This window comes from Opisthocomus hoazin, chromosome 2 (assembly GCF_030867145.1).
Source record: "Opisthocomus hoazin isolate bOpiHoa1 chromosome 2, bOpiHoa1.hap1, whole genome shotgun sequence".
Lineage (NCBI taxonomy): Eukaryota > Metazoa > Chordata > Aves > Opisthocomiformes > Opisthocomidae > Opisthocomus > Opisthocomus hoazin.
Genome location: NC_134415.1, coordinates 81,342,161 through 81,364,594, shown reverse-complemented (window position 1 = coordinate 81,364,594; position 22,434 = coordinate 81,342,161). Strand labels below are relative to the sequence as shown.

The window sequence follows — 22,434 nt, the reverse complement described above, 5'->3', positions numbered from 1 at the left end:
AACCCAAACTATTCTATGATTCTATGGATATGAATCAGGCATCACCATTAAATCGTGATGGGTATGTCACAGAGATGAATAGGACTTTTTTCAGTTTTTCCCTCTGGTGAAGGAATGCAGAAGATTGTCAACAATAAGGCAAGCAGACAATCAAAGGATTAAGACAAGGATTGGATGGGAAAAATATGAAGAGAAATACATCAAAGGTATTAAGAAAAGGGGAAAAGAGATTGACAGGGATTTGTAGTGAGTGATTTGGTTTCCCTGCAGCATAAAAGTCATCATCAAAAAACCCAAAAAAAGGTCAAATGCCTGCCTACAAGAAGTTGGACACCCTAAGAGAGTGTGGAGGGGATGACATGCCACTGCACTTGTGGAGCTGACTGTTTTCATATAAGCTTCAGTCACATTCACTAAACATAAAAAAAGGGTTTATTCATAAATTGCGCAAAACCAATCTGGAAGAGTTACATTCTGAACTCAAAAGTTCACACTTTCTGTAAGGTTCTGGAAATGGTTTATTTTTTTGTGCGATACCAGGAAAGTCTAAATAGTCAGTGCTGTTGTCTTGGGGATCTAGAACTGTGGGGTCATGTGCACCTGCAAATAATGAAAGATATACGTGAAAGGAAGCCAGGTCTCCTGCAATATGGACAGACATTTTTTGGAAAATCTGTTCAAGATAAATAGTTGCATTTTCAAATCCTTAAGTCTAGGGAACTTAATCTTGCTCAAAAAACCCCATCATTTTCTTGGAAAATACTGTGTTTGTGCAAAACTTTCTAAGGAGGTTGCAAAAATCAGAACAATCTAATGAAAACGATCAGGTAACACTGGGCAACGTACAGATCTAACACATGAGTAAGGAAAAAACATACTTTTCTACAGAAAAAGTAAAAGACAAAAGGAGCTGGAGTATGGAAGAAGGAGTTAAGCGAAAACGTTGTAATTTTCATTGCTAAGCCTGCAGCTTTGCTCCTCTACTTGGACTGATTTACCTTTGTGCCAGGTCTCTCCGTATTCACCACCACCTCTGATGTTCGCCACCGCTAGAACACCCCCTAGGTGTCGCACAAAAATAAGTCTTGACACACTGAAAAAGCAAACAGACAGAGGATTATTTTTAATTTCCAATCTTTATATCCTTACCACTTTTACAAAAATATTTTGAGGGAAAGCTCTCTCCCAAAATCAATGATGAAATCATGAATGCAGTCCCTCTTGATGGCAAACCTGAGTAACCAGGCTTTTTTCAATGGTTATCCATGGAAATGAAACCCCCTGCAGCCTTGGGAGAGGAAGGAACCCGTGCTGGTCCATTCTTCCTCCTTTAGTTCTGCACTTCGGAGGAGAGTGGCCAGCGGTTCTGCCTAACAGAAGACACCCCCAGGACACGTCAACATTTTTTTTTATTCTCTTCAAAGCCTTCAGTGCAGGGATTAGAGCTATTCAGTACCACTGCATCTCCATAGCTTTCTCAACTGTTCCTCTTCCGTGGGCCTTCTGCTTTTTCAGAGAGAAAAGGAGCGCTTAGCCAAAATGAAGAAAGCAAAGAACTAAGACTTAAGATCAGCACCTGATCTTTGTTTATGAGCAGGTATTTTCAACTTTTGCTTAATGTACTGTTTTTTAGACCTTTATAAAACTGTTTGCAAAGAAAAACTCTACTTCTACCATTGTTTTGTGTGCTAGGGTCTGCAGACACTTCTGGCCAGTTCTTTTCTTATTTATTTTCCGCTTGCATTGCTAAACAGAAAACAAAGAGTAAAAAAAAAATAAATTAAAAGTTCTGTCTTCCCTACTATCTCTAGAACCTGGCTGAAAGCTAAAGTAGCATAATTTTTTTTTTACATGCCAAACTGAAAAAGTATCAAAGCAATTCCTATCTTTTTAAAAGGGTCTGAAGTAACTTAAATTATATTTAACAATTAAGAACAGGAATAGATCCCTGATCTGTTGAGGCAGTAGCTTAACATAGCAGCAGCTGCACATGGCAAACCACACATATGCCAAGGAGACCAGTAAAATAATAAAATTTAATCTCAGCAAGTCTTTTTTTCTCCTCTAGTAGCTTTAAATTCCTTATTTACTTGAAATCTTTGCTCACGCAAGAAACCACTGCCTGCAGAAATTACTCCTTTTCAACCACAAGAGCAAGGATTGGGCCTTTTCATCTTTAAGTCTCCCTACTGCTTATCAGAAACGTCTTGAAAGAAGGTAGTCCTACTGTGTGTCTCATGTAGATGTGGTATCAAAACAGGTAAATTTTTCATACCTCCCAAAGCTATTATCTATGTACTGGCACTTGTTTTTGACAGTTTATACCAAGGACTAAGGAAACAAAAAGAAAAGTAGAAGGGTAACAGGTAAGAGATTTCTGTATTTTCATAATCCATCAAAGGAAAACCTTTCCATCTAGGCTGGTTATCTGTGGCCATCAGATGGCTCAGGAGGCCTGAATTATCTCTCCTTCTGTAATATCAATGATGAAGTCAATCACTGAATTGTATTTCCTTAGATTGCTGTGACATGCTCGTCAGATGCAAGATTGATATTCTATAAGCACACTGTGCAAAGGTCAGAGAGCATTATTCTGTCAAACTCCAGGATGCCTAATTTTGACAGGTTCAACACAGCTAATGTGGAGTAGCCTGACAGTAAGTTGCCTCATGAAATCGTGACTTCTTAATTTTTGATATGTTACAGTAACAAAACATGCCAGAATATTCTGCACTTCTTTTCCCTGTCTCTGTCCTGGACAAAATCAGTAGAAACTTTCTGGTCCTAACTTACTTGATCTCCTAGTAGAGAATCAACGGTAGCAAGTACAGGAATTGCAGGTAAGGTAAGAGCTTGCTACCCAAATATATTGCCTGAGAATATTTAAAAAATAAAAAAAAATCCAGAACAGAGTCCATACTCTTCCATCTGCTGAAAGAAACTGTGTCTGTCTGAGGGATCAGCATATTTAACCAGCAAAGAGTTTGTAAGCAATGGAAAACCAAAGTATTGAATGCATCCTATCCTGTCCATGAACCCCTCTAACAGAGACGGTATCTTGATGATAATTTTTGGAGGGGTCTAAGTGTCTTAGGATCTCATAGGATATGCAGTCCTCTTACCATAGGAAGCTAGTCCTTATTTCCACAAGCAAACAATTTTTCTGTCGCACAGACCCTCAACAGGTGAAGTCCAGAGTTTGGTAACAATCATCATATCGCCCAAACTGTAAGTAAGGTTTTGTAAACCTGTACTCATTCTCAGCAATACTACTGGGATTTAGGCACTTCAGAAAAGATTACCCCATATACTCCAACATATACATCTACTAATGTCACTGCCAATGACTATTCATTAATACCCACTCTGATATGGTCAGCATTAAAATGAGTCAGGACCCTAATTTGACCAATACTTAGAGGCAGATGTGCCTACAGCTTATAACAAGCTTTCTCAAAATGACTTTTAAGTTCAAGGAACCAGGTTTTATACGTGTATAATCAGGACTCATTAACTTTTTTAAAAAAGTCAAAATTCCAAGGAACAGACAGCACAAAATTCACATTTCATACACAATCCTGCTACTGCCTCCTGTGTTCTTCCAGATGGGTTCTTGCTTCCAGATTTGATTTCAGGTCAACTTGGTGTCTGAGTCACAGCAAACTGACCAGTTGCCCTGGATGCCTACGAAATGGCTCGTTCTGCAGAGGAAAGTCTGGCTCCCTGCTCTTCCGAACAAGTCTCTCTAGCCTTTTGCTCATTATCCCTGTTTTTCCTTCTCTCCTGGGACCAGCGTAAAGAAAAAGAGTAAAGTAAAGGGCAACAGGGTCAAGAAGAAGCCCATGGAGGAGCATAAGGTAGTTCCTTCCCTGGAGAGCTCCTCCCAGACCCTATCATTCTTACGTAGCGTAACACAAAAAATAAGAAAACAGGTATTGTTTTTTTACAGTACAGTACAACGTGAGAAGCTGTACTTCAAGGAGCAAGAATGCTCTCCCAGAATTACCAATCTGCTGCCAGGTCTTACAGGTGACAAAGAAACACAGGCTGGTGCACTAGCGGTGGGGAAAAATCCCGAGTTACTGGACTTGGTTGCTTTCTTGGCTTTTGTGGAGCAGGAGGGAGTGGTAACAAAGTACCTGAAAAGAGCAATCTTGCACTCTGCACCCGTGGCTGCTACATTGCCTGACGTTTCTGTGGGCTTCCAGCCTCTCCCTGAGCCACCTCTGTGCTTAAAGGCTTGGCACAACCTGGCCCCGCAGCAGCAAAACGTCATTTCCCAGTCTGCTTCACCATCAGCTGTATTCCAAGATGCATTAGAAATTGCTTCTCCTGTACCCACACAGGCACATATGGAACAGTGAAGGGAAAGATGTTGGTTCCTGCAGGGTAATTAGTCGGATCTGAGGTGCTGGAGGTGGGTTTGTGACGGCATTTCCCCAGCAGCGCTGCCAAGCCACTGGTGTCGGCTCCATCAGCTTGCACTCACACTCGCTATGCAGGCTGCATAATTGATGACAGTACTCCAGCGGGCACCATACTCTAAATGCTACCAAGTGCAGCTCTTCAGTCTAGAGAGGCATATAAAAGATGCATGCTTGCATTCAAAAATAAACCACTACTGTAACTGACTTAATGACTTTGGCCTATCATTCTCATAGTTACTTCTGCATCTTCTAACCTGTTCATTTGTTTCTATTGCTTTCAGTGAAAAAGATTTTATTTTCATTTTTTGTGTTGCAGGAAAACTGAAAAGCAACATCAGTTTCTGAATTAAGCAGAAATAAGTTCCCCAAGCCAGAGAGCTGGCTCGCATTAATGGGTGTGAAACATCAGTTAGATAACATCGTACTGGCTTGACGAAATACAGGATAGAAACGAACCACTGGAAAGGAGCAGATGAAGTGCTTTATGAAAATTTGTAAGAGCCCTAGGTTCAAATAAAAAAACAGGAACATTTATCCAGGAACTTATTCGTTTAAAGGTAAGCAGGCTACTACTCAGTTGCATTTCCATAGCCGTCTTGGCTCAAGACCAGGTGAACTACGTGGCAAGCCTGAGCCTTGACCATCCTGTGGCTGCTTTCTAGCACTTGTGCCTGCGGTCATCTACAAAATAAACCAAAAGACCAAATCATGGTGTTGGGCTGAGGCTGGAGCAGCATTTGGACCTGGGAACTCCTCATGGAATACTGCAGTATATGGTAACAGGGATGTAGTCAAACGCTGCTTGAATCTGACAGGTAAAGGATGAACTGGATGCCCTGCCTTTCTGGCATAAATTTTCTATCACAATTTTCTTCCCTTGATCTTGCCGGCCTACTTTTGGAACACACTTCCTCCTCGAATACTCAATTCTCAGGTTATTAACCATAAAGATGCATTTGAAGGCTTTGGCTTTTCTTATTTTTCTTTTAGAAAGGATGAGAAAGGATAAGTTGATACTACAAGTGAGAGAATGAGGAGGGAGGTGTGGCCAACCCTGTTTTATTTACATTGTCAGTGGGATAATGTATTTTGATCTGGAGGCAACTGGTAGTTCTCTGTGCATTTACTTTTAAGCAACTGTTACAGATTCATAGTCTTATTTTATGAACTGTGTAATAAAAATTTCATACGGTTCAGAAAGACATAGGTCACTGCTCCCACCTTCCACCTTCCTCTCTTCTGACTGTCAGCTGCTGCTGCTGCTTGTTGGACTCCTACGAGATCAATTTTTACCTTGCCAGAATGGCAGAAAAATCACCCACTCCATCTTGTTGCGATAGTTTTCTACCATTCTTGCGAGGTACATCAGCTTAGCAAAGGTTCCAGCAAGCACCAGGGACAATAGATGGGAGATGGAAGGAGGCACTGTGAGATACCTTCTCCTTTTGCCAGCAGCCAGCTCATGTCAGCTCTGCAATATGTCAAATTTTATCTTAAATCAATAGATACATAATATTTACTTTAAAAAAGACAACATGATAAGTTTTATCACAGTTTTCAGCATCTACAATAAACTGTAATAAATCAGTGCTTAAGCCTAATCTAAAAAGGAATTTAAAAACTATTCTGGTTATATAATGGTATCTCTCAAAACCCATGGGAAATTAAAAATGTAGCTTTACAAGGCAGATCAAAAATTTTCAAATAATCACAGAACACAAGATGGGAGGTCCATTGTTAGACAAGGTATTTGCTAGAAAGGCTGAGAAACTGTAAATGCTATTTAGAAATACAATCACAGTGACCTGGAAAAGCAAGCACTACAAAGGACTTCTTGAAATGTGCTGACTCTAAAGCAAGATGGGTAGACACCTAAACTTAATAGGATGGTTTCATAATAGATTATTTTTGTGCTGGTGAGCTGCTCTTCCACTATCTGAAAAATTGCTCTCCATTCAGTCCTTTGCATTTCCGTTTGCCCCTGCCTCGCCTAGCAGCATTTCTTACGTATTACAGACAATCACTGCCTCTTGCTAAGTCTATTCAAATTCCCTTGCTGAGGAAATAAGCCTTTTCTTTAAAGAGATCATGTATTCAATAAAGCTTATGGCTTTTGAGGGCTATAAATCCTGTTTTGCACACAGCATTTTTGGTTTACAACGTGTTGCACTGCATATGCAGAGCCCACATCATGTACATCTCAAGACAGAATCCTCCTTCCTCTTTCCTGATTATACGGGAACACAGTAGGGTGTTGCTTCTGATGTAATCTCCTCTAAAGTATAATATGAAAATACAGCTAAATTTTAATTATTTACATTAATTTAAACAAATACTTCACTTTCTATGATATTTAGACATAGGTAGTTGTATAATTTGGAAAAAAGAAAACTTCTGTGTTACTAGTTGAGCAAAGGGCTCAAATACTTACTTAATGTAGTATTGCCATATGCTTTTCTGTTGAGCTCAGTGACAAAGCAGGAAGAGTTTAAGGTGTAATCCCAAGGACAGGGTGCCTGCTGTAAACCTCAGAAGAGCACAGCACTTCTCTGCTCTGACACAAATTTCTTTTGTGACCCTGGGCAAAACCCTCAAATTCAGAACTAACCAGCAGACAAATGATGCCTGGACTAAGATGTGCGGTCCATATGGCCCCCACCTTGCGTCACGTGGACCTGAAACACACTATTCTGTCAGATCCATAGTCTGCCCTCAGTCTGTGACAGCTCTTAATACCAGATACTTCAGAAGAAGGTATAAATTACCCTGCTTACCTGTAGCTTGGTGTAATTGATATGTTGAAGCCTCCATACCCGTACAAGAAGGCAGGATGAGAACCATCTAATTTAATGCCTTTCTTGTGAATAATAAACATTGGGATCTTAGTACCATCTTTGCTAGGGTAGAAAACCTAAGACAAGAGAAAAGGAAATTTGTAACGCTGTTATTGTTGTAACACTCCACATCTGCTGTTAATAAGAATCAGAGGTGATCACGCTCATGGTCGGGTTCAGTAATGGCCACCACCTGTTTGGTTGCTTAATAGCTCTGGAAAATGTATCAAACAGTACAAAGTATATGACAGTATTTTTTTAATATAATTTACCAATCCATTTTACATACCAAGGGGATTATGAAAATGCTACAAAAACAACACAATTCTCTGCAAGGAAAGACTGGCATTGTGAAAACGCAAGAACTGCATGGTCTGTCATATATTAAAGCAGCAGAGAATGAGATGACAAGGAGAATGAACAGAATTAAAACCAGATTTCTAACCTAAAATTAGAACTTCTAAAAATGTCTCCTTTTTAAAATTTCAAAATTTCATACACAGAGACCAGTAGACAGAGAAGAAAGAAACTCATGATAGGGTGGTGACTTAGTGAGACCCCACTAAACATTACACTGTTTTGGATAACAGAGTGCTATGTTTTCCCAAATAAATATGTAGAACTCTCTGAAGATCTGGTCTTGTACCACTGAAATCACAGAGTATTCTTCTATTTCACTTGAAGCAGCAGCCTTTGCTTGAAAAAACAAATTTAACCACAAGCAGAAGGCTAAAGATATTCAAAAAGTCACGGTATTTTAGTACTAATAAATTGGCATTAACAACATTTATCAATGGAGTCATTCCATACACCAGATTCAAGTCAAAAGAATAAACTTTCAATAGCTGAATCATAGAATATCGTAGAATGGTTTGGTTTGGAAGGGACCTTATAGATCATCTGATTCCAACCCCCCTGCCATGGGCAGGGACACCTTCTACTAGACCAGGTTGATCAGAGCTCCATCCAACCTGACCTTGAACACTTCCGGGGAGGGGGCAGCCACAGCTTCTCTGGGCAGCCTGTGCCAGTGCCTCACCACCGACACAGCAAAGAATTTCTTCCTTATGTCTAATCAAAATCTGCCCTCTTTCAGCCTGAAGCCACCACCCCTCATCCTATCACTGCATGCCCTTGTAGAAGGTCCCTCTCCAGCTTTCTGGTAGGCCCCCTTCAGGTACTGAAAGGCTGCTCTAAGGTCCTTCCTGGAGCCTTCTCTTCTCCAGGCTGAACAACACCAACTTTCTCAGCCTTTCCTCACAGGAGAGGTGTTCTAGCCCTCTGACCCTCCTCTGGCCCCGCTCCAACAGGTCCATATCTTTCCTGTGCTGAGGGCTCCAGAGCTGGATGCAGGACTCCACGAGGGGTCTCTCCAGAGCAGAGCAGAGGGGCAGAATCACCTCCCTTGACCTGCTGGCCATGCTGCTGGGGATGCAGCCCAGGATATGGTTGGCTTTCTGGGCTGCGAGCACACATTGCCAGGCCACGCTGAGCTTGTTGGTCAACCAGCACCCCAAATCCTTCTCCTCAGGGCTACTCTCAATCCATTCTGCCCAGACTGTACTTGTGCTTGGCATTGCCCGTACCCACGAGCAGGACCTTGCACTTGGCCTTACTGAACTTCATGAGGGTCGCACATGCCCACCTCTCAAGCCTGTCCAGGGATGGCATCCCTTCCCTCCAGTGTGTCAACGGCACCACACAGCTTGGTGTCATTGACAAACTTGCTGAGGGTGCACTCAATCCCACCATCCATGTTGCCAACAAAGATGTTAAACAGCTCTGGTGCCAATACCAGCCCCTGAGGAATGCTGTACCGGTCCATGGATTTGATAGCTGGACCACTTGGTGTATAAGAAATTGGCTGGATGGTTGCATTCAAAGAGTTGCAGTCAACGCCCAAGACCGGTGAGTGGCATTCCTCAGGGGAAGATGCTGTTTCTCACGAAGTCTCATGAAAACAACAAATAGCTGACTACTAAACACTTATACACGCAGCACAAATTCACCAAAGTCAGTCTGCATCCAGCAAAAGTGGACTAAGCATTGGCCAGTCTTTCCAGGTTGTCTCAACGACCACTTCATCTCATCAGAGTTCTAACATAAGCCACAACAAACTTCTGTAGCACTGGGTACGTTTTCAAGCATTATCTAGCAGCTAGAGCCAGCAGCTCTAACACTGCAGAACCCCCAAACCCATTCAGCAGGAGAACTGAACTATCCGCTGGCTCAGGAAATGAGCTCTCAAAACCCCAAGCATCCACGCTGCACAGGCTTCATAGGTCTTTTTACTACTGCCACAGCACTGTGTGAACTTAAAAGCTAAATTCCACGTACACAAACATAGACTGCAACTGTTCAACGCAGTTCCCGTATGTTGGTGTTCTGATGCATGTATCTGCTTGCATACTCTAATTTTGGATCCAGCACATCTTATTTTGACAGTCAAGCAATACACACAGATGTGAATGCAGGTTACTGCTTGTCCTAAAGTTCTGGTTGACTACTTTTCATTGCTTTGGTTTTAGCATCAATATTTGCAGCTTCTAGCCTAATTAGAACAAAGAAGTAGCAAATGCAGAATGATATTTTTATCATTTTGTTGCATGTTTACAACCTCTGTGCTTTTAAAGGAAATAGATCTATCATGCTTTATAAAGCACATGATCAACAGGATCTATTTTTATAACAAATGAACTCCAACAGTAATATGAACTTGTGCAACACATTTATTCTGAGGACTGCCTGTAACGTGAAACATGTAAATCCACACAACATCTTAAAAAAAAAAAAATCCATGGCTAAGGAAATGTGAGAAATTTCCAATGAAACCATGTCTACCTCTGAAGGCTTCACCAAAACCTGTGAACATATTCCAGATGAAATTCAGTATTTCACAGTTCCCAGCAGATGGAAAAATTCAGAGCGAAAGCCTGAAGGCACTTTTACACAGATGAAATCACCGTTTCCCACTACTGCCACAACTGCATCTTTACTGACAAAGTGCTCATCAGAACTCACTACAGTACAATGCAAAGGATTTTCATGTTAAGTAATTGGCTGAACACTGTAAACAAAACATCTGATGGACAGGAGAACTGCTGAGGCTAGTGATGAGGAGTTCCAGAGAGACTCCTCTCTAAAATGCTATCCATCAACTTCAGTTGCTGCTGGCAATTCACACAAGGTGAGCACCTCACCCTCCTATGTTTCCAGTCACTTACTGCTGTTGCCAGCCCTTTCCTGATGGTTAAAGGATACCATACCACTAATTTTCCTGCTTCTTTCTGAACAAAGGGATTTTTTTTTTAAACAACCCTCTGAAAACTGTCTTCAGTAGGGCTTTTATCATTATCAGTTAAGATTAAATAACATACCATTACATGAAAATTCAACAAAAAAAGACGCGTCAAGGTGACATTTTCAATTTAAGTTTTCACTCCTATCTTTGCTAAAATAATGATTACTTCTCCCTCCGAGATGAACAAACAGGAGGGGGGATGGGAATCAATTCAGTGCGACACCGAGATACATGAAGCTATTTAAGCTTCTCCAAATAGACTATTTTCAACAACTGATTCAATCTCACCTTTAAATTAGGTGTTATCTCTGAAGCAAGTCCAATAGTTTATTCATGTAACCAATAAAGGGACATACTTGTATCTCAAAGATTAAGGTAAACTGGAGAGGGCAAGCCCTAAAAAGAAGAATTCCCCATGATGGCATTTCATGCCTAATTTTAGAAGCTGACAGCTTTTACATGAGTAAATGCTCATAAAAGGGTACTACTGTTTTCTGCTTTATCACAGCTAGGAGTGACCCACTTGTCCTGGCCATACTATATTACTCATTGCTCATATATTGTCAAATAAAGACTCTCATGTCACTACAGCCACCAGCACACATAAAAAGAGGACAAACTAGCAAAGTGATTTTGGAGGGAAAAGGACTGAGGACAATGCTTCAGCCATATTGTTATGAATGATGAAACTCTTCATTCAGGGAGGGACATGCTAAAAAGAAGTATTTTCAGCCTGTAGGAATGCACCCGCAATGCTGTGTGGTTGACTGGGCGCTCCTGCTGCACGCAGCCCCTCGTGCTATTTATTCCAGGAGCATAAAGCTGAGCAGGACAGCAGCCCTGAAATAGCTGTAGCTAACTTTGACTCACACTAACGTCCCTATCTGTCACACGGCACAGGGCTCTCGGAGCCAGCAAGCATCACTCTCAATTCAGATGCCAGAACCTGAGGCATAAATTTGTAGCCCTTCTTATTATTATTATGAGCCAGGAAGAAAGCAACACTGTTCACACAATTACTCATTACTATAAACTACATGAAGATTAAGCTACTTAAGCTACACAATCTTAGTCATTCTTCTTTAGTGCATTATACATTTATACAGTGTTGGGTTTTTTGTTGTGGTATTGTTTTTTTTTTAAACTTTGCATTTTAAACCAATTTACACTCCATTTTCACCTAAAAAAGACAGTGGAAGTTTACTTCCAAGACTGTTTACAGAGTAAGTTTTACAAGTAAATACAGTTAACGGCTGTGTGATAGGATTTGTAAATTTACTTAGCAGTTATGTAGGATAAAAAAGTTCTGTACATTCACTCCTAGGAAGGTCTTTGTCCTCCTAATTATTATTTGCTTTAAATGTGCAGTATTTATTTTAGGTGAATCTTCACTTAGGGAAGCGGGGAACAATCAGCCAGCATCGTAGACACAGACTTAAATTCAGAAAGACCTATACCTACTGAAATTGAATAGAAACTTCCATTTTTAAAAATCAAAAAAGTCAGCAATTTGAGAGTACTCAGTTTCAAGTTTTCTACCTTTCAGAAATGATCTCTGTTTATAAACTGGAGAGATAAAAAGATGTATGCAATTACAATTGTTTGGGGAAAAAAGTACATGTACACCTGAAATCACCTTACTTTTACAAAATTCTTCTAAGCAAAAATCCACCCCAAACTTGTACAGATTTAAAATTAACCTTGTAAAGGTAAGATTCAACACCAGTTTTGAAATACTGCTGTAAAAGACAGAATAAAAAATAATCTTATCCAAACAGGTCTAACGCATACATTTTTAAACTGTGAACAATATCTGAATGTCTAGAATCCTTCTGTAATTTTTCTGACTTGTTCATTAATGGCAAAGATAATTAAAATCCTATTAAAAAGTATGTAGTTTGGCTTTTCAGAACGAATTCTTTCCTGCAGATAATACATGAATTTTACATACAAAAAGAAACTTTGACTTGTGGGACTTGAAAACACCCCCCCCAAAGTCACAGTAGGCTAATTATTCTTAGAAAGACACTAGTGATTCTAAAAATGTCTCTCTCAACCTCTCTTTGAAGATTAGACACTACATACCAGAGATATCAATTCTTTCCATGTCTTTGTGTGCTTGATCAAAACCAGGTAAGAGTTACACTTGTCATTAGATTGACATCCATTGTGCGAAATGCCACAGAATTTCACAAAGAGCAACTAAAAAGGCATATAAGTCATGCTAGAATACTCCTTATTAAAAATGCGTGTTCAATAATTTAGGTTTAAAAACACCAAGACAATGCCTTTCAAATGAGTTTTTGTTCCAATGTCTTCCTTACTGAGATAATTCCTTTTCATTTGAAACAAATACAGGACGTAGCAGTCCTGTGAAATTTCGCAGATGTTTTCTGCTTCTCAGCTTACCGAGTGGCTGCCCTCACACACGGCTGCCGAGATGCCACCCGCGGCCACCACGAAGTCAGAGGCAGCACCAGGCAAGGCCAGCATCCCGCCGAGCCCCAGCAGCCACAGGTACCAGCGAGGCACGCGCGGCTGTGATCAGCCACCGATCAAAGGGAACAACCACTACAGTTTTTAGTCCCTGGAACTGCGTTTCAAGCACCCAGTTTCACATAAAGTATCTCCTTCCTTAAGTGTGGAATGAAGATTTCTCATCACACTTACACCAACATTTGTGGCTTGAGATTTGGGGAAGACAAGGCTAAGGAATTCATAGTAAATTACTTAATGTCGCTCACAGTTTCCCAAACATCACAAATGATTTGCAAAAGACTTACCAGTTTAAAAATCCCGTACAACTATCTTTGAAAGATGACTGGAAGAGTAAACTTAAGGGAGTAGTCCCTGGATAAAGTTTTCTTACACAGACAGTGGCTTCAGAGTGTTCAAACCTGTATTTAGTTACAGAGATAATGTCGCCTGACGCTGAGCAATGCTACACAGCAACACCTCCCACTGACAAGTCCTAGTAGCTGCTACTCAGTGCTTCAGGAAGGCAAGTCACAAAGACCCCGCTTTCACACCAACATGCCTGAACACTTCATCACTGGCAGGCATGGAGAAATTCTCTCCTTGAGATGCCGGGGAGAAATCTCGTTGATTCAAACAGAATCAGGTGCTGCCTTGCACACCACCTCCCCACGGCCCATTCAATCCCTCATTGCCTCTGACCTTTACAAAAAAGCTAACAGTTGTCTGGGGCTAAAGACTATATATCACAAGCAAAATGTCTTATTTATTGCAGCAGTAGCACGGCCCCAAGTGTCAGACCGCCAGTGGCCCCAGGGACAGCTCCGGCAGCCAGCCAATGGCCACCTGTAAGAGCAGCTCTTACTAACCACCCGTTTTTGTATTCCTATATACAGGATGAACTACACATCAGGAGAAGTAATAGCGAACTATTACCACTACACAGCAAATCCACGGGATCTGAAGTCTCCTTTCTTTTGAGGGGAATCCTCATCAATCTTTAAGCCTCTTAAATTAGCTTCAAAGCAACTCTGTGCGGGTTGCAAACCTTGCTTAATACAGAACTGAACAGGGGCCAAAGTAACTCATTCATGCAGGTAAAACCCAGAAGGAAGAACACCCACTACGGACATTTGAAAAAGGACTATGAAAATAATCAAGAAACCTTTTAGAAGAAATTGTTTCACCACCCGCCCACCGAGACAAAAAGCAGCCTCGTGCTGACAGAGGCAAAGTGCCAGGAGATGGTGTTTTAGAAGCAACGCCTCCTTACTAAGTTCAGCTGCCTAGCTGCAAAAGACTGCAGGAGGTAGCATACAGGGTGGTGGGAGAAGGGAGAGGAAGGCAAGAGACAAATATGGCCGAAAGTTCAGAAATCCTGCAGGACCAGCATGGCAGAAATTGCTTTTAAATCACTCTTTTTTAGACTAGTTAAAAGGCAGCATTCCCTTTACGTAAAACCTTAGAGGTAAATGGGATCCAGTGAGACCCCGAAAGACTTCTTGTCTCTTCTCTAGATGTTTATCCTCTGCCCCTTTCAGCGTGATCTCAGAGCTTCCTGCAGCAGAATAATTAGCATCTGCCATGTACACTTTTTCCTTTTCTTTCATCAATTTGCCTTCAAGAAAACTTAATGTACAGTGTAGAGACAGATATCAAATAGGTAACATTTACCTTTTGAGTTAAATACACATTGTAGTCATGTTAAACAGAAAAAAGTCCCAGGGACAAAGTCACAGTCTCTTTCTTAAATTATCTCTGTGCTTATATATTCAAGAAATAGATTACTACCAAGTAGTACAGCATGAGATAAGCAAAGGGCTGTCTCGATGGAAGTAGCACACTGTTATAAATAAGAACATAAGTAACAGCTGCTGGCTAGTGCGATTTCTTTCATTAAATCAAGCTTTTACTTCATTGAGAAAACTGCTCTGACACAGACAACTCACTGTAATAGCGTGTAGGCATTAGAAAGCAAACACCACTGATCTTTACCATGCTGGAAATCAGGTCAAGTTCTAATGACAAACACTGTAAGAATAAAAATGTAGAGACAACTTACCATGTGGTAATCAAGAGGGAGAATTTACCTTGTCCAAGCTACTCCACAACACCTATTCTAATTTATACTTCTACGCTGTGGTAGGCACACACGTTTAATTCGACATGCTAAGAAAGAAATGTATTTACTCAAACAGTAACTGGCTAATTCAGCTTTTCTGTTTCTGAATCCCTCTTGCTCAAAACTTGCTTGGTTATCTCAGCACAGCCCTGCTGTTGAGCTTTTACAAGCTTCAGAAAGATAACAACCCCTGTTGTTTTTTCTCCCTAATGCAGGGGCATCTACACTGTTCGGTGCTCAAATTTTACCTGTAAACCAGTATCCAAAAATTCTTCCACAGAACAAATTCAGTCTTGATACTGGTGATGTTAAGTGTCCAGCTTGTGTCAAAGCCCCCAGAAGACCCACAAATTCCACTTAGATTGCCAAGAAGCTTTATTTATGACTTTCAATAGCTGGGCAATTTCAGAGTGCTCTGCTCTCTCTTCCTTAGAGAAACATACCCTGTTTATAGATGTCAAGCTGGCTACCCAAAACTAGAGGCACTATAAAACACTACACACCTACAAAAATTCTACATGTGGCTAGTACAATGCTGAAAAGTTAGCCAATATTCTTCATTCCTACTTTTCAGTTTGAAAAGAAACCGAGATCATCTACACTGGACAATCCATGCTTCAAAATCAGCCCTAGATCATCACTTAAAAGTACTGTGAAGCACTTACATGTGCGGTTTCTCACTCAAATTATAGCTCAAATAATTTAATTTCTGAGATGTTAGCTTAAAGTTACCCATTTGTGCCCCTACATAATTAAAAAAACCAAAATTGGCAGCAGAAGAAAAAAACAATATCCCTTGGGAACGGTCAAGGATAAACTGAAGTCCTAGAAAATATTTAGCATCCTGGCTTAGAAGAAATTAATTCAAAGGATCAGATGCTATTGATTTCAACAGCTGTGTCTTGGTGACTACCTCCTTGCTGTGGAAACAGTACTTCAGGCTCATTTATTGTTTTCAGATTTGCAGTACTCATTGTATAATAAAGAAAAATCACCCAGCGAGAGTAGCAAGAAGCAGAAAAGAATTATGAGATGAGTTTTTGTGACACTATTGAAACAATACTTAGGGAGAAATTAAACCAAAACTGGTATAAAGCAACCCAGCAAAAATGTCACTTGATGGCATAATTTCCAGACAGACAGCATAACCAAGACTTCAAGGTACTTCATAACAAGAACATCAAGAAGCATGCTGATGCATCCCTATAATACTGTTGGAACAAGGAGGAGAAAAACAAACAACAAAATAGGAATGTCTTTCTTTTTTAAAGCCGTAAGACTAAGCACAGCTTGCAGCAATCTTTTCTTTCTTTGGCAAAATGTGAACAAGACAGCAAAATTCCACAAACAGATCAGCCGTGAGGAATTCAACTACTAATAATTAACTACTAATAAATCAACAGATCAAACGTCTAATGATATCAGGTCAACTCCAGTGAGCACTAACAGTTCAAGAAACATAAGTAGAAGGAAAAAGTGAGGGATGTTCCTATTAGTAAAAGATTCCCTGACTTTGGGCATTCCACCATTATGCTTTGAAGTTTTTCTGCATCTTGTCTATTTTGAGCCGTTAGAAGTGACCACTGTGCACTATTACTTTCCAAAATAATTGACAAATTGGCTGAAAAGCAAGCAGATCAGGGAGATGTCAGGGCAAATTTATGTATAAATTTTTCCCTCTCTGTGAGAATAGTAAGCCAGAACTACGGAAATAATCTATTTCCTCATATCATTCACCTACAGAGTTGAAAAACTAGTTACTATGGATAATAATGATATTTCTAAGAGGCTTCCATTGTCCCAGAAATTTCCTGGGAAATGTCTCAAAGGCAGAACAGAAACAATTAATCTAAGGAAAGATGATATTCTATCAGCACCTCTGGGCAGTGTTGATAAAATCAAATCAACCACTAAATTAAGATGCAACCTAGATTACCCTTAATAAAATTGCACACTGATGAATGTACTGGATCACAGGGAGACAAAAGCCCACAGAAAAAAACTCACATAATTAGTGACTGAACTGTTTCTGGGTGGACAATGAACCTCCCTTCCTTTTCCTTGGAAAAAAACATTCTTTCAGCATGCCTCAAGATTTCGTAATTTTAAAATTTTTACTACTTCTGATGTCACAGTGAGGGACAAGAGAGAAGTCTCCTGAATGATCTCACTCATACGAGTGTTCCACACACACAAGATGACAGCTGCATTACTGGATGCTTTTCAAAGCACATTGTGTTTAATCTGCCCTATCTCTTCACCAGTGAATGACAATTTCAGAAAAAAAACCTACAGCCAAACCTGTCAGACAAAAAGCTATTCACTATGAAGCTGGAGCCCTCAGCTCAGGAAAGACATGGACCCGTTGGAGTGGGTCCAGAGGAGGGCCACAAAAATGATCAGAGGGCTGGAGCACCTCTCCTGTGAGGAAAGGCTGAGAGAGTTGGGGTTGTTCAGCCTGGAAAAGAGAAGGCTCTGGGGAGACCTTAGAACAGCCTTCCAGTACCTGAAGGGTGCCTACCAGAAAGCTGGAGAGGGACTTTCTACAGGGCCTGTAGCAACTGGACAAGGGGTGATGGCTTCAAGCTGAAAGAAGGTAGATTTTGACTAGATATAAGCAAGAAATTCTTCACCATGAGTGTAGTGAGGCACTGGCACAGGCTGCCCAGAGAAGCTGTGGCTGCCCCCTCCCTGGAAGTGTTCAAGGCCAGGCTGAAGGGGGCTTTGAGCAACCTGGTCTAGCGGAAGATGTCCCTGCCCGTGGCGGGGGGGCTGGAACTAGATGATCTATAAGGTCCCTTCCAACCCAAACGATTCTATGATTCTAAGCTTTTTTGCTGTCTTACCTGTTACTAGCGCAATTTTTTTCTGTGTTTGGTGTAAATGGAAACATCCAGCAAAACCAATTTATTATTAAGAGGTTTGACTGTGTCACACGACACCGATGAAAGATAAACCTTTGTGAGGTTCTCCAAACCCTCTCATTTCTATTTAGTACAAATTATTTTCTCAGTACAAACTGAACTGCTTGTAACTATTATATGACGATCTTGGTTAATATGCATCCTGTTCTAAGGGAATCACACTCACAGTGAAAGCAAGAGTCATAGCTTTAGTTTACAAGATAAGCTATCATTTGCTTCCCTTTCTTCCTTAAAATTGCAGAGTCCGCTCCCAGCAGTGGCCACACAGCCTCGTTTACTTTGCAGAGGCTGCTGGGTTATGAACAACTTAGTTACACTAAGTTGGAATCAAGTCTATGTAAGATTTCACCAACATTTGAAATTGCTATATGCCATTAATATTCACCACTCCCAACTCTATTAATCTGTTTTCCACTGTAGTGATGAATGTTAACTAACAACAACAAAAATCCTAATCCATGAAGCAGTTTTGGCACTGGGTGAAGAGAGGAAGCAGAATTTTATTGGGCTGTTGTGATATATATTAGAAGTTTATCTACATTTTTCATTAGTTTTAAATATTACCAATTATAACTCATTTTTGTCTCCCATATGTAGTTAATGCATAGTTATTATTAATCTTTCCACTGTATAATTTATTTCTCTGCCCTGCTTTCAGGCTGTAGTTGGTCAGGGCCCTGCGATGGTCTGTGTATGCTATCCAGTACAGTGGCGAATGTGGTCCATGAGTACGACTCCCAAGTGCTGTGATAACACAAGTGAATGAAGGAAAAACAACTTTCTGTTTTGTTCTTTACAGGCTGCTGTAGTACCTTAAACCTCTTTGTATCAGTTGTAAGCCAAGCCTAACAAAAGCCTGCATAAACTAGTTACCAACTCGTGTGTGCTTGGAGGCCTGCAGCTCTGGAACACAAACCTCCCAGCTCTGCCAGAGCAGTTTCTATTCTGAACACACCCCAGTTCCCTGGTAGCCTACAGGGACACTATTCAGAATGAGAGATGCATCCGCTGTAAAGTATTTAAATGGAATATGGAGCTGTAGGGAAGCTTAATTGCTAACAGCAAACACTGAGAGGCCGCAGAAAAGAGGGGACAAGGGAGCGCTTTTTTGGAAGGCGAAACAAACAGAAGGCAAAACTACCTGACAAAGTAAAATGCAATCCAGTAAGGCCAGAAATGCAACATACTATACTCTGACAGGAGCGGTCATCTACAGGATAGGGAACAACTGACAAAAACAAAGTAATTCAGAAAAGTATCGTGGAGCTGTGGTACACACCAAACTGAACTTCAACAAACAACAAATTGTTAGGGAAATGGCAAACTCTGTCCTGGGACATATAAGCCAAAGTCTCACCCGCAAGACATATGAAGTAATGCTTTTTGCTGTATTCAACATTTGCAAAGCCTCAATGTTCAGTTTAAACCATGGCACATCATATGCTGCCCATCTAAAGACATTCCGGGGAGAGAAAGAAGAGTGATATGAGGTCCAGAAAATACAATCCGCTAGAAAAAAACTGAACAGAGTGCAGGTTTTTTTAATTTAGTGAAAATAATAGAAAAAAAAAAGCAGGGACATATGGTGACCGTCTCTAAATACACAGAAGACTGCTCTAACTAGAAAGAGAATTACCTGTCTTCCATGTCTGTGAGGGACACAAAGCAATGCATTTCAATTGTGGCAAAGGAATTTAGATGAGACCTTGTGGCAGACACCCCCCTCCCTGCCTTCCTGAAAAAGGTTTTTAACATTAAAAACAGCGAGACACTGGGACAGATTGCCTAGGGGGACTGAAGCCTTTTAAGAACAAGGCAGACAAAGCCAGTCAGGAACAGTACAGGCACAAGTGACCTGCCACAGAGCCCAGGAGAGACCAGCATGCTCTAGCCTTGGTAGCCATCATGGCCAGCTCGGGGACATGGGTACCCGGCCACACTGCCACCATCTCCAACCACATGCAGCCACCGCAGTTGTTGTCTTTCCCAGTTTTTATGTCCTTTGGTTTTTACAGCAGCTCTGCCACAGGTTTTTCTGTTCACATCTGCAACTTCCCTGCTGGGTAGTACCAGCTGGTTCCTTCTTGCAGGAAAAGCCAGTATCCCACCTCTTGGACTGCAATGGATTAGATATCTTCTGAGATTGCTTTCACCCATGCTTTATATGATTTCAAGAAGAGAGGCTTCAAAAGCGGAAGTGGAGAAGACAAAGGGACTGAAAGAGAAGAAGTGCCTCCCTTCTCTCTGCCTTCTACCTTTCACACAACAATGATTCTTTGAGATGTGAAGGCCATGCAGGGAGTTCACACGTATAAACAAAATCCACACAAACAACTGGTGAGAACAGAGATACATTCAAAAATCTACCACTTGCATTGAGAATTTGTACCAGTTAAATTTCAGAAAATGGTTTAAAATTTTAAATATTAAAAATGTAAATGCTGAAATTAAAACAAAAAAGAAAATCTTTTAAAACTTGCCCATATATATATCACAGATGTGTAAACACATACAAACAGAGCACACAAGATTTTATTTTCAAATAGCACAGGCTTCACTAACAAGTAAACAACTATAATTACTATTGTTCTGCAAATCTGCTTGAATTTAAAAACCATCCCTTGGCAGACATAGATATATACCCGTGTATGTAACTTACTAAATGTAAGTCCTCTTCTTTGGAAATCTAATAACTACTCAACAGACTTACATGACACCGCTAGCACAATACTGATAAAGACAACCAGAAGAGTCTGGATGTCTCAGTGGCCTGGTAATGGAATTCAGTGTGTTTCCCTGCTAGATCAATGGCTCGAATGCCAGCCCCACCGACAACTGCAATCATCTAATGATCCTTTGCCAGCTGTTTGAATAAAACCAATGCTTGTGGTCCTAGAGCGATCTGTCCTCAGTGCAACACTATCATCGCAATTTAACCCCCTCCTGGGTAGGCTCTATGAGGCAAAGTAATGGGTGGGCAGATGGATAGAAAAATCCCCATGCTTGCAGAGGAGCGCTCTCATTCTGAACAATGCTGGCAGGCCAGTTTGACACTTAGCCTCAACAAAGGGACAGAGAAAAGAAAAGTGGTAGCTACCACGTCTTTCTTTCAGCAGGGGACTATACATGCAGTCCTTCGTGCGTTGAAATTTTCCATTTTCATGACTGCTTGGTTTGAGCAAGAATTGAACAGCCACAGAGAAACTTCGCAGCAGTTTTTTTGTGGAAGCATCCTGTGTGTTTGATCCTCCACCACTGATGGAACTGGCCATTCAAGCTGCCCGATACAAGACACACAGACACCATACTGATCAAAAGAGAGGGTTTTGTCAGCATTTAATACTATTAAAGATACTGGGAGTGGGGGCTTTTGATTGATGCTGAAGTTCTGTGAACTGCTAACTTGTGTAAGACACTGATAACTGGTTTGATTAAGTTTTCAGACCACATCTGAAGACTCAACTCTGAGGGTCAGCAAAAAGAGTAGCAGCAAACCACTGCCATTAGAAGAGCAAACCATCGAAACATGTCCCCAGTGCAACACCTCATCAATGTGCAACCACGGACAAATTTCATTCTGAATGTTTCTGCTCCTGTAGAATGAAGCTAATAATACTCACTACCTTTGAGAAATAACACTGATATGCTTATACAAAGGGGAGAAGAAAAGTTGAAAGAAGATTCCCACTGAGAATCATTAAATAGAATTCTTACTTATCTTGTGGGTAAGGGAGTTAATTAAAATAGTAATGTGTTCATGGTTAATTACTGGAGGTGAGATCAATCACAGGAGTGAATATAAAAGCTGGAGAAAAAAGAGAAGGGAAAGAAATCTTCAGTCATACGTTTAGAAAGAGAACAATAAACGAGCATTTTTACTCCAACAATATTCTCATTTTAATCTCTGCATATCAGCAAAGAATCTACTTACCTAGATTCTTGAAGGCTTAAACACACATGTTCATTTAAGGTGTCTGAGAGGTCATTCATGACCTTTTTAATCTCTTTTTCCTGATGGTAAAATGTATTTAGTAGTTTATAGTAAAAATTAAAACTGTTTTTATTCACAATTAACAATGCAATCATTTAAGACATGAGAGGCTGTCAAACAATCCTTTAAGTTCGTTTAAAACTCCTGTGTGTAAAAACGGATTTTCTATACTAAGTTCAATGGTTATAGCTCTGTTTTAATCCACATTATTTCACCTTGAGTTTTAAGAATTTCTGAGAAATGGAGCAGAGAATGCAATTTCAGATCAAGTATGCCAGCTAACATCTCCATTCACTAGAAAAATGAAAACCAAACCACTGCAAGTTCAAACAAAAGTTCTATTAAGGCATAAGAAGAATA

At 40.6% G+C, this 22,434-nt stretch overlaps 1 protein-coding gene across 1 annotated transcript in view; it reads right to left on the bottom strand.

The window, feature by feature from the left end:
- Positions 1–22,434, bottom strand: part of PREP (prolyl endopeptidase) — a 118,277-nt gene that overhangs the window by 13,018 nt on the left and 82,825 nt on the right. Inside the window, exons 11-12 of the mRNA XM_075414300.1 lie at positions 7,202–7,338; positions 999–1,093 (exon numbers count right to left, since the gene is read on the bottom strand). Of these exons, the coding sequence (XP_075270415.1) occupies positions 999–1,093; positions 7,202–7,338 (232 nt within the window). The remainder of the gene's footprint in view (positions 1–998; positions 1,094–7,201; positions 7,339–22,434) is intronic.